General features: G+C 45.2%; 4 protein-coding genes across 4 annotated transcripts in view; 2 read left to right on the top strand and 2 right to left on the bottom strand.

Annotated features, from left to right (window-relative positions):
* LOC117592156 (cyclic nucleotide-gated cation channel beta-3) overlaps positions 1-14559 on the bottom strand; it is a 52090-nt gene extending 37531 nt beyond the window's left edge. Inside the window, exon 1 of the mRNA XM_034285728.1 lies at positions 12397-14559. The gene's annotated coding sequence lies outside the window, so the exon portion shown is untranslated. The remainder of the gene's footprint in view (positions 1-12396) is intronic.
* LOC117592160 lies at positions 31-7270 on the top strand. Its single transcript, XM_034285731.1, has 3 exons — positions 31-151; positions 212-739; positions 7261-7270. The coding sequence occupies exons 1-2, from the start codon at positions 98-100 to the stop codon at positions 719-721; spliced, it is 564 nt and encodes a 187-aa protein (XP_034141622.1). The 5' UTR covers positions 31-97; the 3' UTR covers positions 722-739; positions 7261-7270.
* A 706-nt stretch (positions 14560-15265) lies between the features above and the next one.
* On the bottom strand, positions 15266-16199 carry LOC117586755. The gene is made up of 4 exons (XM_034277068.1): positions 16083-16199; positions 15761-15960; positions 15640-15702; positions 15266-15581 (listed from the first exon to the last, which is right to left on the bottom strand). The coding sequence occupies exons 2-4, from the start codon at positions 15895-15897 to the stop codon at positions 15362-15364; spliced, it is 420 nt and encodes a 139-aa protein (XP_034132959.1). The 5' UTR covers positions 15898-15960; positions 16083-16199; the 3' UTR covers positions 15266-15361.
* Positions 16200-16439: 240 nt separating this feature from the next.
* LOC117592242 (ATP synthase subunit alpha, mitochondrial) overlaps positions 16440-18075 on the top strand; it is a 3840-nt gene continuing 2204 nt past the window's right edge. The window contains exons 1-3 of the mRNA XM_034285877.1: positions 16440-16597; positions 17271-17851; positions 17918-18075. Coding sequence (XP_034141768.1) covers positions 16532-16597; positions 17271-17851; positions 17918-18075 — 805 coding nt within the window. The 5' untranslated portion in view covers positions 16440-16531. The remainder of the gene's footprint in view (positions 16598-17270; positions 17852-17917) is intronic.

Genomic DNA, 18075 nt, shown 5'->3' with positions numbered 1-18075 from the left:
AGTTGTCTGTACATTTCTCTCTCACTTGGTGAACGTCATTATTCAACACGAAACGAGTGCAAAATTCTAGTGAGACTAAAATTGATTGTGTCCAAATATGAAGTTGCCATTCAGGAGGATATTAATCCTGTTGGCCTTGCTGTATGTGGGGGTAAGACGATCAAAGACATCAAAGATTCAATTTCATCGTTAACATCCTCCCAATCGACAGTCTCTGCTGGTACAGAGTGCAAGGGCCCGGAGCATTCCGGGAGACAAACAACAGCAGCAGCCTGAAAGTACAAATTCCAGTGAATATGTCCTGAAAAAGGATAACGCCACCGATTGGGCCAAGGTGCGGAGAGATCTGGGGCAGCCCGTGGACGAGGAACCCGCACAATCATTACCTCAGTATCCATTTGCGAGCTCCATTAGGCACTTGGCCCGCACCAATAGTTCCAATTCTTCTGGCAATGCAACTGCCGAAGAGGCGACACCCTTGGACTTTAACACGTCGCATCTGCCGTGTGACTTGGATTCTGGTGGACGGGAGTCCGTTGTGTGGGCCTTTCCCAATCACTGCATCTGGGCCTATAACAACAAATACAACTCGGAGAAGGCCTTCAAGATCTACAAGATCTTTCAGCTGGAGGCCTTCTTCTTTGGCCAGTACTACGAGCGTCTGAAACGCTTCGAAATGGATCCACACGTCTGGGACTATACGAAAACGGGCGTTACCTAACAAAGCCGCCGCCCCGGGGTGGGGCATAATTGAAATTTTCTGTATCACCTTTGCATGATTAAATTTCAAGATTCCAGGCAATTTTCTAAGCTAAATCTATAGCAAAAGGAGAGAACTTCTAGCGGTAGATTTTGCAGCTACACATCCCCCCATCTGATCCCCAAATCAAACAGGTCTTGGCGCGCTGATGGAAAATTATCTGTGAATGATTGACCTCATTAGGCATTTCCTTTTCTCTCCTGCACGATTAATCATTGAACGACAATCGAGCAGGAGCAGAGCAGGAGCCTTCTTCTTCGTAACAAATTAAAACAGATTACAAATGCGAGAGCAGAAATTCGATATTTTGGTAATGCTTTTTCGCTGTTTGTTCGGGCGAAAACTGGGAAGGAAATTGAAAGCGTACAGCAGCTGTTCCACTTCCCACAACTGTCGGACATATATGTGCGCGTACTCTTCAGATTGAACCGAATTGAGTATTGAGTTACTTGTCACCGCTTTTTGGCGACATCTCAGACACATTTTAATTGCGGCAGCTTTATATCTCTCGGAATCTCTGATTCTGATGGACATAATCAATCAAATTTCAAACATCTCCCCACTGGAAATGTATTTTGGCCAAAAGCAAATAAGGTGCAACAACGCCCTAAGTGAATTGGATGGCGTGTTTCTCTTTTTTTCTCATGGATAGCATTTGTGTGTGTGTAATTTGTAATTTTGCGGATCATCAATCAGCTGTCGTCAGCTGTCAGCAGAACAGAGTGTAAGAGAGGCAGAGGAGCTCTGATTTATCGATGACTGGCCGAAACACGAGACACGAGGCACGAGTTTGTTCCTTTTTTCCTTTTAATTATACGCCTTTGGGGTTTGTGTGTGTATTCCTCTCTGGCACTTAAAAAACTACGCAAATCAATCAAAGGTACTTTTCCACAAACTCTGCTCAGAGGGAAAACTTACAAGGGATTTATCTACCTCTTGACACACGAAAGTACCCCTCCAGAATGTTTTCTCCGCCCCCCCTTGATTCCGACAGTAAACTTAATCAACAATTTTGATGTTTTCCCATTTTGTGTCTCGAATTAAACTTCAAGTTGCAGCAGCAGCAGTAGGCTTTGGTTTGCATTGCTTTTTAATTAATTTGAAATTAAAAATATATCAAGTGCACGGCAGGCACTAAAACCGAAGGCAAATCTCAGGTGAAATCTCTGGTATGCTGCAAATATTTGATATCATTAAAATTTCAACAGAATTTATATTCTCAATGCGAAAAGGCTTTCTTCTTGCTTCTTGCTTCTTGCTTCTTGCTTTTTATATATTTTTTTTTGTTTAGTGCTTTTCATAGGCAAAGCAAAACATTCATTGCTTTCCGTGGAGCGAGGCTCGAGTTTTATTTATTTATTTCCGGAAGCGTGCCCTTGAGATTTGGGCTTTCTCTTGGGGTATTCGCCACTCTCCACCCCCACCCAAGACACTCCTATAGATACACACACACACACACACACGCACACCAAAGAACATGGCTGTTCATTAGGTTTTGTTGCTTCTTACGCTTTTTGCGGCACTCGCGCGTGTCTGAGCCCTGGCAATGGAGTTCTTCAAAAGTTTTCATTGCTCTCCCCCCTCTCCCACTCCCACAACCACGCCCCCTAAGCGTGTCCTAGGCCATGGGGGCCCCTGTTGGCTTTCTTTGACCATCTGCGCTGTGCTGTGCCTCTCTAATGAAAACACAATACAAATTTTGCGCTTTTCTGCCTTCCCAAGTGGCTGAGAAATTGTTTGATGAGTTTGTCAGCTTGTGGAAATCGTGCTCAGTGCCTCTGCCTCTCCAAGTCCCTGTCCTTGGTTGCATACTTATTAAGCAAACTGTCTGTCTGTCAGACAGTCTTTCTCCTTTTGGTTGAATGTAATTAAGTTCCTTGGTCCGAGGAACCTCCACACTGCCATGCAAATTGCCTTATGGCGCGTTAATTATTTGATGATGTCACAATACACTCTACATTTTCCACTAGATCCTCAACAGTTGTTCAATTAGTTGAAGGTATTTAGCGCATAAAATATTTATTGCTTTGGTGGGAGGCTCGACTTGAATTTCAAACACAACCACAATTGATTCGAAGCCAAAATCCAGCGAAATCACCTGTACTCCATGTGCCACTTCTCTGGCTCTGGCTGCTAGTCCTTCCTCCAGCCAGGAAGAACTCGCTTTGAAACTGACACGGACACGTTGCATACACTTTCGTGGCGCAAATCTCATTTCCCTTGTGGCTGCAAAAGCCACTGAAAAAAGTACACAGCTCCCCTGCCCCCGCCGCCACCCTCTTTGCTTTTTTTTGTTTTTTGGCTTGCAGTTTGCCGGGGGGATAACCCAATTTGCTGGCCACTGCTCCACTGGCGGGTTGCTGCCTCTTTGCTGACGTCACAGTTTCGCACCTCGCACAACTTGCTTTCTGTGTCACACACACACACACACACACATACAAAGAGAGAGACAGAGAGAGGGAGAGAGAGAGCGAGCTGTACTGTGCGCTCTACATTATGGCCAAAAAATGGACGCAGCAAAACAACAAAATGCCATTGGAATGAGAGGCATAAAAAATGGTAACAAAATTACATACATCAAAGGTGCTTTGCTTTGCCTTGGTTTTTTTCCTCTTTTATGAATTTGAGAGTGTGATCTGAAGCGGCTGGGAGGGAGCCCGGGATAAGCCTGGGATCTGGTTTAAGGGTTGCTGCAGACCCCCACTTGAGTCCCCTACTGGGGCTGTCGCTGACCAATGGACCGTGTAATTTTTTTGGCAAGCATCCTTTGGAGTTCTGCTGCTGCTGCTGGCCCCTTTTCGTCTGACGATTGCTTTTCCATGTTACCTTTTCCCCCACGCCGCCACATCCACAGCCTCCACATTTGTGATGAATGTGCGATGGGCTCGTGCCTGCCTCTGCTCATCTCATCTCCTTTCTTCTCTCTTTTTTTTTTTTGGTCAAATAAACTTGGCAAATATGCGATGGCGGCCTTAGTTTAAAGCCAAAGCACGCGCCGATTGACATCATTAAGTTCGGGGCCAAAGGGACGCCAAAGGGGTTGCGCCACTAAATCATGTTTTTGGCCAACAAAAAAGTATGACAACAGCAACAAAAAACATTGAATGCACAACCAAACAACAAATGGCCCACAAGGGACGGCACACACGGCTAACGGCTACCACGAGTATATTATATTATAATCGTACATAAATATGTACATAAATATGCAGAGTTTTGATTTATGCAAAATAGTTCCATTTTTGGGGCAGCGATAACAAAAGAGTTGACCCGGAAAATTGACTCATTTAACCAGCTAAAGTATGTGGATGTAGATATGTGATGGCACATAAAAAACTATGAAAAATTACTGATCAAATGGGAAATGTGTGTCTTTATGCTGAGTGCAATAACTCTGCTGTGCGTAAAGAAGAATCTAATGGTAAATGAATATCACAAAATATGTAATTACATGTGTATCCCTGAGCTTCTTCTTTCACAGCAAAGAACGGTGAAGAAATGCCACATCCAACAGCATTTCAGAAGCACTTTCGAGTGAAGCATTCCAAGAAATGTATTATCCATCTGCCACTGCGTTGCATGCCCCTTAATGCTACTTTATTCCCTACTCGTATTGTATGCCCCGGCTAACTCTTGATGAATTCCAGCAGCACAAAACACACAAAAGTATTCATATTTATGCGAAGTCTCCAGCTGCTCGACGCCTGTTTCCCCAGACTGGATCTACTATAAACAAGCATGAAGACAGGCCGTAAAGTTGATAAACCAAAACCCCAAAAACATCCAAGGTATGTACATACTTTCCCCTAACCCATCTACACTCATCGTAGGGCTTGGCAGCTCTGATTCCCCCCTACGAAATGGGCTGCTGTTTGCGGCTCCTTCTCGCCTTGTTTGCACATGGTTATTGATAGTGCTTCAATCTGAGGAAATAATAAATAAATGAGCCTAACGTCACGGCTCATGTCGTTCGGGTTGCCTTCTCTGGAGTCTTTTCTGCCTTGCCTTAAGCACACACACACATATACATATACACATACATAAACAGACTCATTCACTCACGACATTTCCTTCTCCTGCTCCTGCTCCTGCTCCCAGCTACTGTTTCTCATTCGCATTTTCTTTGCCGCTCTGTTCCCCTCAGTTTCTCAATTTCCACCAACAGAGCTGCCAACATTTTTCACATTTTGCACGGTCTCTCCTTTGGCATGTGTGTGTGTTTCTATGTGTGTGTTCTGTGTGACGTATACGCAACGTGTGCCATATTTTTACATGGCCGCCAGCTCCATGGCCTGCCTGCAACTGACAGGAAACACTGCCTATGACGACTGCCGCCACAGGCCAACATTTGCTTCAGTTATTTAGCGCGCCTCGCAGCGGTGCACCAGCCTTCCGCCACAACATCCTTCTGCCTTCCACCTTTTCACAAAGAGCAGATTGTTTTTCCACCAACTCCTCCCCCATGGCTACGCCTAAGAGTGGTATTCTGTGCTCCCCTCCTTTCACATCTCAATTTGTAGACAATGTTGTGCAGTTTGTATCGGGGGCTTACACGTTTTCTTATTGCAATGCAAATTAACATTTTTTTCCCACTGCAATCGCACAGGGAGCAGGAAATGGGAACAAATTTCCTTACAAATGAGGAGTCAGCGGAGGCAGCCGCATGGCCATACGCGATTCCCGGCACTTGTGTAAAATTTCATTAACATTGCGTCTGTCCGTGCTGTCATTAAGTAATCTGTTTGATTCGATGCTTCGGGTTGGCGCTGTGCTGTGGCTCTGCTCTTGCTCTGTGTGTGCTCTCCACCTGCCCGTAAAATGCATTAATCAACTGTCTGGCAATTTACTCCACACACCCACGCACACACACACACACATGACTACAAATTAAGAGCTGGGCGAAAAGAATTTCAGCAGCCATATGTACAGAATATGTACATGCATCAGGGCTGTGCCATTATATGTACATATAATAAGTTCTTTATTGTATCTGATAAATATAAATGAATGGCTTTCGTTTATGTACAACACTTTTTAAGAGTTTAAGAAATTGAGAACTGAAATGGAGCCAAAGGTTATGCAATACATACATATATGTACATATGTACATATTTATGTACAATTTATGTACGCATGCAATTTATCTTCCCAATAAACTCAAATCGAAAGGGCATGGGGTCATTGGCTATTATTAGCAAAGTGTCTTAAATTACATAGTGGAATCTTATGCCAGAAGCCAGAAGCTTTATCTTTTTGTTGCTTTAACTTCTCTGCCTTTAAAGGGATTTATCGTTGGGTTCCATTTCATCTTGGGTTTGCTCTCTTTGACAGTTGCAATAACATTTTATCGCTTCCAAATTCTCTGGCGAAAAATGTACAGGCGACAGGGGGAGTCTGCTGGCCAAAAATAAAAAAGCGGGAGCATATTTTTTGACATTTTAATATTGGCAACCTTTTAAATATTCCCCCGTATGTAATGCCTCTCACAGTCTACCCCAAACCCATCGCAATCCCAGAGCTCTGCTCTACGCTACTCTACTCCCACGTCCACCCCACTTAGCTGTGGCTGTCATTGCTTTTAAAAACTTTATGACACTTTTCCGTTTTTTGGCATACACTCGAGTGTTGGTGTGTGTGCGTGTGTACATATGTAAATTACGAAACGCACATCGGGAGGCGTCAGAGTTTTGAGTTGAAGTTTTTGGAGTAAGGTCAAGTTTTTTGGGTATCCTTTTGCCGTGTGCAGATGTACTTATCTGCATTGCCTGCCAATCACAGTTCGCACTGTCTGTGTGTGTGTGTGGCAGATTGGCTATCTCTACGTTGGCTTTTAAGGTTATTTTCTATTCCATTCCATTCCAGCTGCTGCTGCTGCTGCTACTTTTATGCCTTCTCCCAGTTCATTGACGGTGTCGATGTCGATGTCGATGTCGTTGTCGTCGTCGCATTGCACATAAAACATTTTTATTGCTCATTTAGATATTTATGCGCAGTTTTATTATAATGAAAATTGTGCGTATGCGTGCGGTTTTTATTGTGATTGCATTGAGGCCAAGACCGCAAAGAGAGACAGAGAGAAACCACACACACACACAGACACAGACAGCAGACAGAACTGTGCGTCACAGTTGGAGAGTTATAGATAGAGAGAGAGAGAGAGAGAGAGTCTGTGCTGCTGCTATCCAAGTGTTTGTTCAAAACTTTCAACTGCACGTGTTTTGATTTGCCATCTCTCCTTCAATCTCCATCTCGCTCTCTCCCTCTCCGTTTCGCGGGTGGGCTCAATTTTACGCAGCTTTTGCTTTTTGCATTTTATGCGTTTTCCTTTTTTACGAGCCTCACGTCGACCACAAACACACACACACACACACACAGCACACACACTCGCAGAGAGATGGCAAACAAATTCAAATGGCAAATGTCGCAAACGGAATCGCGATCCAAGCTGATAAGTGCCCCACAAAATAAGGCAACAAAATTATTTCTTTGCGTTCTGGCAGCAACATTTAATTGCAAATTTATGTGTATTTGTGTGCGTGTGTGAGAATTAATGACCCTAACGAGCCTTGGTACTATATTGCCATTAATTAATTTAACTGGCAAATAACATTTGCCCCAGGGATATATTTATCGATGGGTTTACGCGCAGGTTCAAGTTTTACATTTTATACGCACAATTTTAGCACGCCATTCATGCAATTATATTATCCAATTGTTTATCGACTAAAATGCAATGCAAACAGAGAGTGAAAACTCTGCTCATATTTCAGTGGCCCTTGCCACGGTCATGTCATGTATCCCTACTGCAATCAACCGAACAATAATAATTATAAATCAATTAAAGGCATATTTACATATTGCCTTTTGTCATTATCCAGTTGCATACACAGATAGACACATGTACATATGTAAATCCATGCCAGAAGTGTGTGTGTGTGTGTGTGTGTGTGGTGGTTCTCTTGGGTGGAGCCATAAAAGCAATTTCAGACAATTCGACAACTGATTGACGGGCAAACTGTCATTGACACTAACCACAAGCCACGCCACGAGCTGCTCTACTCCTCTGACTCACTCAACCTCTCCACTCCACTCCACTACACTACTCTCTCTCTCTCATTCTCTGTTCCTTTTGCATTTACATCCCAGCAAGCTAATGGTGAATCCCGTTCCATGTCGCTCTGCATGTCTGTGCATGTCTCTGTGCAGGCGGCGGCCTCCGTGCATGCCGACAGACAAGATTAAGCAAATATTGCGGTAAATTCAATTTTCATTTCGAACGCACTGCCACGGCGCGACATCGTCAGCGGTAATGGCGCTTAAGTATTTCTATTTACTAAAGTTGCAAATTATATTTGTTGACAAATTCCAATGGAAGAGAGAGCAACGTTTGGAGACTCCTAATTAATGGGTAAAACGGAACATTTAATCTCCTTTGAGCGGACTAAACATAGAAATTAACTTCTCCTCTGTTGAAATTTTCATTTTCTAACAGCTTAACAAAGTTTTAATTCAATTTAACAATTTTCCAGGAAAACCCACATATGCTCTTTCATATGTATGATGTGAATGGCTGTACTTTTTCACCTGGGTGTGTGTGTGGCACGCATATTTGAACACGTTCCGTCACCAACATCTGGCCAGTTGTCTGCGAGATGGGGTCATCTCTGCGGATCCCTGTGGCACAACCATTTTGAGGGAAATTGCATCTATCTACACCACCACCCACCCACATATTTCCCCTCATTCTGGGGGTTCCAGCCATTACTGCCCCACTGCCCACGCACTACGCTTCGTACACACATATTTTGGTCCATTAGGCTCGTCTGTTGGTCTCTTGCTCTACCCCTCCCTCTGCATGTGTCCCCCATGAGTCTTGTTGTCGTTTGTGTCGCTCCTTTTGACTAATGCGGCCACTGGGCAGTCAACTGTTTTACTTTTCTCTTTCTCTTTCCATTTAGGTCTCTCTTTCGCTGTCTCTCTCGATCTCTCCTTCTCTCTTTCTCTTTCTAGAATACAGTTAGTTCTGTTGATTCTGCCCTTTGGCTAACAACAGAATGTTGTTTACTTTGCATATTAAAACCAAATGAGAATGCAGAAGCAGGGTCCAGTCCCAACAGCAACACAAGAACAGAAGGGAGGCCGAAATGATTGATACCTTTTCCAGACGTTAGATAAATATATTTTGTATGCCAAAATATGTTTAAAAGCAAAGCTTTTGACTAACTAATTCCCATTTTTCGTACGAATCTTTATTCGAACAGCGTTTCCATATAACTTCTGGCTCAGTTTTCCCGATAATAAATATAGTTTATTCCCCAACTGTTCAAATTGCAAGTGCCCCTCCTTCGAAAGGGTATAACAAAAGGACATTGTTGAGAGATCTGAAATGGACGAGTGGCTGCAGGGGCATGGATTGGACGGGTTGCCAAAGGGGTGGGCACTTATAAGGCTACTTTTTCATTTGTGACTCCTCCTCGCCCCCCTGCCACGTTAAACTTTAATTAATTATATACAGTTTGTTTGTGAAATTAAAAATTGTTGACTTTTACAGAATCGCAAAATGATGACGAGGACGATGGCGGATGAGACGGAGTCCAGAGTCCACCCGCCAAGTGGAAGGTGGCTTGGCTTGGCTTGGCTTGGCAGGGAAAGAGCTTTAATTAGGGAACCAAGAGCCCAAAGCCTATACACAGCCAGGCGCCGGAGCAGCGAGTGGGAAATGCTGTTTCTGTTTCGTAAGAGGCTTAAAGTTTTCAAAAAGGGAAAAGAAAATGTGTTGGCAAAATGTGAAAATGCTTTCGAGTGTGACGTCCAATAAGAATTAGTGGCCAGACTGGAGCAGTGGAGCATCCTCCTGCAGAAGGACGCGGCAGTCTGTCCTGTCATTTATTGCTGTTGTTTCTTTTTTTGTGTCCTTTATTTCCATTGATTGACGGGCAGGACACAGCAGCACGCAGAGGTTGGCAGGGACACGGAGCAAGTACATTTCGGTGGGCAGGCTCCATGTCTCCACATCCTTCATGCGCGCTAATTGAAGCACGTCGTTACAGCCGCAGAGGCAGGAGGCAGTGGCAAAAAGTTGGAAGAAGGGGCAGCAGGGGCATGTGGAAGACTCTGTCGAAGCAATGCACTTAATTGGACTACTACGAAGGGCAGCCAGCAGCAGCAGCAGCAAAGGACCACCGAAGAGCGGACCGATAGCTTCTACTACGATTAATTAGTGGTCCAAAACGAAAAGCAACGCTCCGGGGGCCACATCAGAGATACGCTTAGCAAAACTGATTGGTGTGTCCGTGATTGGGGGAACTATTCCATCTTCCATCTTCCATCTTAAAGTTTAAACTCAAAATTTACTTGAAAGTCTGTTAAGCCCATCTTCGATGTCTGGTGGCTGGCTCTGCCTCCATCTTCTTGTCATATTTAAGCGTGAAACTACCTTTTATCATTCTGATTCAGACTCAACCCCTTTGGAGTTGCTCTCAACTTGTGTGTGTGTGTGTGTGGGTGGGTGTGTGTGTTTAATGGTGCTGTGTGCTGCCAGGTGGTGTCACCATGGTATCTGCTCCATCCTAAGCCATTCCCCTGGAGGTTTTTTCCATGGTGTCTCGTCTCCTCGCTTCGTCTTACGCATAATTAGCGTTGGCGAAAGTAAACTTCTTAAGCTGCAGTTAAAAGCCATAAAACTTATGCGCATCGCTGGCAGTCATGTTAAATTCATAATTTCAATTTGAAATTGTTATTACAGCATCCCCCCACCCGCGGCCACCCGCCTGCCCCGTGGGGATGAGGAGGAAGCTCCTCTCACGTTCTTCCCTGATTATTATTATTGACAGTCGCCGCTGCTGTCAGCCGTTGGAGGCTGGCTGCTGCTGTGGCTGTTGTTGTGTTTAGTTCTGTCTCTGGCACTCATTTTAGTCTCATAAATATGCAAATTAATCATTTGCGGAAATTTACATATTTAATAAGTTGCTTTAATTAAATGTTCACGCACGCATGCCTTTGCAATCTTGCCCCCGAGAATCGCTTCGAAATCAGTGGAATATCCTTTTTCTTCCGCGTTAATGCCAACACTCGTTAATTGTGCTTCGCTGCAGTGATATCTTCTTCAAAAACACACACACACACACAGAGAATCCTGCATCCTGCTCAACAGCAAACCAAAGGCAAAAGGCAATGGAAAGTCGGGGTACAAAGGGGGAAACTTTTCGGCTGGCAACTGTTTTGCATATTTTAGGACACAGTCACGTTCCCATTCAACAGACAACACAGGCAACAGAAACGGCAGAAAGAAAATCTTTTTTATGTGTTCAACGAGAGAAATTTCGCAAAAAAAAAAAGCAAAGAAAGAGAGAAAATCCACAACGAAAGAAAAAGAAAATGAGCGAAGAAAAACGAAGCAAAAATGTATATTGTATGCAAACTGTGAGGCGCAGCGAACATAAATTAACATTTTTATGCCCCGCTGCAATGGAGCAGAAAGGAGTGGGCTAGAGAGGGGACCCTGGCCCAGCCCAGGAGTAGTGGCAGCATCCGATGGAGATGGGTCTCTTTTCTAATGCCCGCATTATTTACGAGGCAGCGTCCAAGCAACCCGGCCCGGCCCGTCCCGGCCCCCCACTGTCCACGTCCCAAGCTATGGGCCCCGCTCATTCACCATTTCTCCATTTCATTTCATTTCATTTCGTTTCCATTTCCCATTTCGTTTCGTTTCAATTCGCCTCGTCGCATTCTTTGGCATTTTCCTTTGACGCCACAAATAATTTTAATTGGTTTTCCCCCCCCTCGACCCACCCCCACACACACACACACACACACACACACACAGAGAGATGGTAATGACTTCTTATCTATATTATAGAATGAGTGTATGCCACAGTGCGTGGCAGAATCATAAGACCAGCAAAGAAGGGTCTCAATCGCAATGCAAAACTTTTCAACATATCGATTGGTGGGAACACTTGAGCTCGCTCAACTTTTGTGTGTCCATCGCCACAGATGGACAAACCAACAATGGGATGCAAAAGTTAGGACAGCTCTTTGGGTTCCTTACTTGCGAGTAAATACACTATAGATTCCACCTTTTAGGAGCTCCCTGTTTCCAGTTTTCATCTTGCAAACAATATTTTCAAAGTTTTCTTATCCTGAAATCGTACAAGGGCCACTCGGCACACACTCTTATGGCCATTATATGGCACTGTATCATAATTTTCTTGCTTCATCTAGATATATTTTGTATTTATTCATTCTATTAAACTCTGTGTATCTTCATCAGCCCGCAGGGGGACTAGACTGCAGGAAAAGCCACATTCGTCATCCCAGTTGCTGTCTGGCCCAACATCCCTTTATGCATATTATTAAAGTTTTCCCTGTATCTGCAAGTGTTTGTTTTAGCCACAATTGCAATTTGATTTGACTACAATTTGCATAAATGTGTGTGTGTGTGTGTGTGTGTGTGTGTGTGTGTGCAGGAGAGACACGAATTCATGTGTTGGCAGGGATTTCGCCACATTTGGATTTACCACAATTCCATGAATGATATGATTGGACAACTAGGGTTTTTGGGTTTTTAGCCTCCCCCAAAATGCATTACATAATTAGGAGAAATTGCTAAATATTTCATTACAGCTCTTACATACCTTTTTGCCAATGATTTATCAAATATTTCCCCGCTGTTTCTTTCAGCAGCTCTCAGTTCTCACTTGTGTTTTCCTCTCTTCTCAGCTCTTCCTTTCGTAGCTGTTTCTTTCGTTGACTCTTTGCTCTCCTTCGTTTTGGTTTAGTTAACCATTGTTTTTTAACTGTTGTTTTGGCTTTCACAGGCGCACACACTGACACTCACTCACAAATACAAACACACGCGCGAGCGCGTACACTTTCCCATATACACGAACACATATACAGATACAGACGCTGCGGCTGCTGTTGCGGCTGTGGCGGGGACGTGCGTCAAACGTTTGGGGCACATATTTCGGATGGAGAATTCATTAGGCATGCGGGAATTTTAATTTCACTTGCTCACACACACGCACATAGTATGTGGCGACATATTTCTCAAGCATTTTTGCAGCGGTGCCGAGGTGACGGTTGTGGGATGTGGGATGTTTCTCCTGATGCTGAATGTGCTGCATGTGCTGATGCTGATGCTGATGCTTATGCCGTAGCTGTTGCTGTAGCTCCTTGTCCTGCTCCTGCTCCCACTCCTGTTCCTGTGAATCCTAGTCATGCTTTTCGGTTTGTTTTTGTGGCGGCTCTGGCGTTGCTTTTCAATTTTCATGTGGCGCGTTGACCTTGCCGCCCAAGTGGAAATAACTATGCCACACACGGCACACACTCGCACGCCCAACACACACACTCACCACCCACCTCCGCACACACACACACACACGCACACACTAGCACTCGCGCTCGCACAGTGAGGCTGAGCGCACGTTGACAGCTGTCAAAAATTGCGTGGAAAGGCTGGAGATTTTTTCAACATTTTACAGCCTGCTGGTGGCAAGGAGGAGGAGGCGGTACAACACCGCGGACACAGGACAGCAGGACCGTGGCCGGGGCCGGGGCCGACAGGAGCAGTGCGATGTAGGCCTCCAGAATTTCCATAACGCACGATAGTAGGAGAGGGGAGGGCAGCTACTGGCAGTGGCAGTGGCAGCGGCTGCGTTGGCAGAGCCCTACGCGTTTAATGTTCAAGTCAAGTGCGAAGCTTATGCGCCCCGACACGTGCGCGTGAGTGCGTCGTCGTGTCGTCTCCAGCGGGGGTAGGACATTGAGCTGGGGGCTCTGGGTGCTGCCTTCTCTTTCTCGCCCGCACTCGGTGTTTTATTATTTCGTTCCTTCTTTCTTTCTATCCTCTTTGTGTGATGCTTTTGCCCCCCTGTATAAGCTCCACAACAGTCGTCCCTTTTGTTCTTCTCCGCTCCGCCGCTGCGATGACAAATTTTTCGTTGTCTGTGTACAACACAAAAAAAAATGGCGAAGGGAAAGACGAGAGGAGAGTATAGAAAAGAAGAGTTTACGGGACACAAGAGGAGAGGATGAGCGCTTTCCAGTTTTTTAACGGCCGCCGATATGATTTCTCACTTTCGCTTTTCCTTTCTTTCGCACTTTTGTACCGCTATTCGGGCTATTCTTGTATTGGTTGTTTTATCGTCTCTCTGTTGTTCTCCGCGCTCTCATTTTCTCTGTACCGCTCCGCTCATTCGTTGTTGTTGTTGCTCTGCTTTCGGCCCGTTTGCATAATAAATGTAAGCCGTTGGCGTTTTTTCGATTGATGGATGGGGCTGGGGGGCACCGACCCGCGTCCGTGTCGGCCTAAAACACACGTGGCGGAGGGGGGGCCTCAATATTTCTCTGCGGATGCTGCCAACACACAGCCACGGCCTGGCTATTCCGGCCAACAGCTGCTCACCAGCCGAAAATCCGGGCTCCGGGTTTTGAAAATGTACCGAACTTTAAGTTTTCCACCCGAATTACCGACTGCGGTACGCTCATCGAAACCGAGATTCCGTCAGCTGAAAATCGTGTCTCGTGTCTCGTCTCTCGCGCGATTCACTTGTTCATTGCACGGGCACCTTTTTCCTACTCTCAGCTGCTGCTGCCCGTAGTTTGGATTTTCCACCCGCAAGTTCATTCGAAGGGATGCGCAAAACTCACTCAAAGCATCCCAACCAACGCCAGCGACAGCAGCCAAGATCCAGTTGGAATTTTGAGTGGGAAAACGCGAATCTCACTCAAGAGACCAAACTTTGGCCTGACGCGTTGGAGAGAAATATTGAGATATTGAAGAAAGCTCAGCCCAAACGCTCTCTGCGCATGGGAAAACAAGAGCGTCAAAAGTGGGAACACCGCTAGTTTGAAAATTCGTAGACAAGCTAACGGTTTTTGGCGCGCACATTTTTGCTTTCGTTTATTTAGCAATCTTCGGGTATGTCGCGACACGGCTTCAATGCAGTCACATTACCCGTAGCGATGTATTGCACTTGTTGCATTTCTTCTTGCACTTTTCGTCGAAAACAAACAAAAGAAAAAGTATTAAAAAAAACAGTACTTTGGCAAAAGTCTCACAGTGTGACCGTGTACCGCCGATGAATTTTGCCACTAGCCAATGCAACAGAAACGCAGTTGGTTTAATTTAGTGCATTTTAGAACATAGCTATCGACAGAATGAATTATTCGATAGCCTGCTATCGAAATCTATGAGCGCGATTCTTAAATGGAATTTTTCTTTTTAAATTTTACATATTTTTGTACATTTTTCATCATCTACATAACTTCTCACGCTCCTTTAGCTCGCCCCCCTTCCTTAGAGCCCCCCAATGCAGAAGCAGAGCGGGGGGCACGGGGTGGGTTTAGCCACTGGAAATTAATTTCTTCATTCTGGCTATTATAATGATCCAATCGGATCCCATTTGATTGATCTGATAGATATGGTCCTTCCTTACGGAATGGCATTTTTAGTTTTCTTTGTATATTTACATTCTTATATTTTATATTTATATTTACTCCGAGTACCGGGTATAAAAATATATGAAAAACTGAAAGTCCCTGAGAGGGAACTGTTGTCAGTGCTTTTCTCTCCTTTAAAGGGAATGGCAAATTCATTTAGCTTTTCCAGCAACTTAGCAGGGCTCTCCTCACTGAATTTATATGCGTAGGCATTCCCACTTTCTGATCCAGGTAGAAGGAGCAGTAGTAGCGGCACATCAATTGCTTGTTGGTAGAGTTGCTTTTGTTACACAACTTCCCCACTGTATCCTCATAGTTGATGTACTTTAGGAAAGTCCTGCGGTCCGGCGGTGACCTCAATCGGCTCGCTTGGAACCTTTTTTATAAACGAAAATATTTAGCTGGCAGTAACTCAGAAAAAGAGAAATACTTACGGGTCTGCCTCATTCGGAGCGGTTCGACTCTGTTTAGCTGAGATTGTAACTCCAATCGAGTACCTGCAATGTATAAACCATTTCATAACTACATCTAAAATTCATTCAAAATTCAATTTACCTTTTTGTTTTCGATGGGTCCACCCGCTTGGCAAACCTAAGAAGCCTCTGCTGCAACGCGGGTGTCGCATCAAATTTGAAGTTATATTTCTTTCGAGTTTCTTCATCCGTGTAAAAGTCTTTGTAGATGCGTTCCATCAACTGATCATCCGTAAGACACGTCGCATCTTTATTTGTATTCTCTTGTTCCGTTTTCCTGAGCTGAACAAAAAAGAGCGGGATCCGTGTTAGGGATGGACCACTTACATTAGACTTTGCCAAGGTGAACTAACTTATAAGGTGACGACTTCAACTTGAGATAAAATGAAAAAATCTTAACATACCCAGCAAAATTGTTTCTGAAGAGTACAAAAATCATTCTACCGCAGCGGCTGTTCACAGCCTCCCGGCTGATTAGTGGTATATTCTAGGGCTGGGAAATCATCGAGAGTGGCCACAATCGATAGTTACCATTCTTGCGCTTAAGCAACTTTTCCATTTATTTGTTTAAAGTCCTGCTAATACCACAAATCTAGCTATTTCCATTTTATCGTTTTGCTCAGCTTACTTTTTGGGAATGAACAATCTTGCCGGCCGATGGTGAACCGTAACAATCGATGGTCGGCTAATTCTTCAACCATCGATAGTATCGTTTGCGCCATCGATTTTTCCCCCAGCCCTCCATAAATCCGTGGTCACACTGACAGCACCCATCTTGAAAAGTCTGCGAGCGAGTGGAGTTGGTGGAATTATTTAATTATTTCTGCGGCAAAAGAGTTAAAAAGTATATAAAATGTCGATGATTTCTGCACGCTTGGCGTCGTCGGTCGCCCGCACCCTGCCCAAGACGGCCGCACAGGTATTGAAAAATGCATAACAGCCACGGCGAAAAAAATTGCATATAAAAGTTATACATAATCGCCGAGAGAATTGGCATAGAAAAAAGTGAAGCCCAAGTCGAAAAGGATTATAAAGCAACGTCGGAGTACACTCCCAAGCAGAGGCACCAGCTGCATTGGTTTTTTCAGCATTTTGGACAAGAATTTTGTTACGCAATTCGGCAAAAATCATAAGCGGCCGCGGAGAGTGGCTCTCCGACTGTTACATAACTATCGCAAAAGATGTCCAAGAACTTGAAATTGCAATTTGGCAACTGAAAGTATAGTAATAGTGGGTATCAATGCGCATGTTGCATTGTTTGTGTAGAAAAATATTACATAATTTTGGGTACGTCGGCGCTGCCAGCCAGCGCAATGGCCAGTGCCAGCAAGTGTGAGGTTATGTGCAGGGCAGCAAGTGTCAAGCGAGTGATTGCGTGCGGGAGGGGGGTGCAGACTGGAATTGATAAAAGAAAAAAAATGCCCCCAAAGTTCATTAATGTATTTCTTGTGTCACACATCTCAGGAAAAACAAGTGTATTTCGTGTGTTGGTTACTCAACCTTAGACGGATCCCACGCACAGCACACGCCACACACCATCCTTACATAAGCAATATTGTTAGTAATTCCGGAACACAATTCAATTCTTACAGATTGCCTGCAAGGCTTCGTACCCAGCTGCCACTCTTGCTGCCCGTAAGTTCCATGTTGCCAGCACACAGCGCAGCGCAGAGATCTCCAACATCCTGGAGGAGAGAATCCTGGGCGTTGCGCCCAAGGCCGATCTGGAGGAAACCGGTCGTGTGCTTAGCATTGGTGACGGTATCGCTCGTGTCTATGGCCTGAACAACATCCAGGCCGATGAGATGGTGGAGTTCTCCTCCGGCTTGAAGGGCATGGCCCTCAATTTGGAGCCCGACAATGTCGGTGTTGTCGTCTTCGGTAACGACAAGCTGATCAAGCAGGGTGATATTGTCAAGCGTACTGGCGCTATTGTCGATGTCCCCGTCGGCGATGAGCTGCTGGGTCGCGTTGTCGACGCTCTGGGTAACGCCATCGACGGCCTCGGTGCCATCAACACCAAGGATCGCTTCCGTGTCGGCATCAAGGCCCCCGGCATCATTCCCCGTGTGTCTGTGCGCGAGCCCATGCAGACCGGAATCAAGGCTGTGGACTCTCTGGTGCCCATCGGTCGTGGCCAGCGTGAGCTGATCATCGGCGACAGGCAGACTGGGTAAGTGTCGAACGAAGAGCACCACGCGCACAGTTTCCTTTACCCCAAGTGCCTTTGCTCTTGCAGCAAGACCGCTCTCGCCATTGACACCATCATCAACCAGAAGCGTTTCAACGACGGCCAGGAGGAGTCCAAGAAGCTGTACTGCATCTACGTTGCCATTGGCCAGAAGCGTTCCACTGTCGCCCAGATGCTGAAGCGTCTGACCGATGCCGGCGCCATGA

The sequence above is a fragment of the Drosophila guanche genome, unplaced genomic scaffold, assembly GCF_900245975.1.
Source record: "Drosophila guanche unplaced genomic scaffold, DGUA_6, whole genome shotgun sequence".
Lineage (NCBI taxonomy): Eukaryota > Metazoa > Arthropoda > Insecta > Diptera > Drosophilidae > Drosophila > Drosophila guanche.
The sequence above is the reverse complement of the archived record's forward strand: the minus strand, read 5'-3'. Positions and strand labels throughout refer to the sequence as shown.

Bases quoted from the DNA above. Each gene is read 5' to 3' on its own strand.
- LOC117592160 (XM_034285731.1), top strand. From the start codon at position 98: ATGAAGTTGCCATTCAGGAGGATATTAATCCTGTTGGCCTTGCTGTAT. The intron at 152-211 runs GTAAGACGATCA...CCCAATCGACAG, and splicing joins TGGCCTTGCTGTATGTGGGG to TCTCTGCTGGTACAGAGTGC.
- LOC117586755 (XM_034277068.1), bottom strand. From the start codon at position 15,897: ATGGAACGCATCTACAAAGACTTTTACACGGATGAAGAAACTCGAAAG. The intron at 15,703-15,760 runs GTAAATTGAATT...TATACATTGCAG, and splicing joins GACCCATCGAAAACAAAAAG to GTACTCGATTGGAGTTACAA. The intron at 15,582-15,639 runs GTAAGTATTTCT...TTTATAAAAAAG, and splicing joins GCTCCGAATGAGGCAGACCC to GTTCCAAGCGAGCCGATTGA.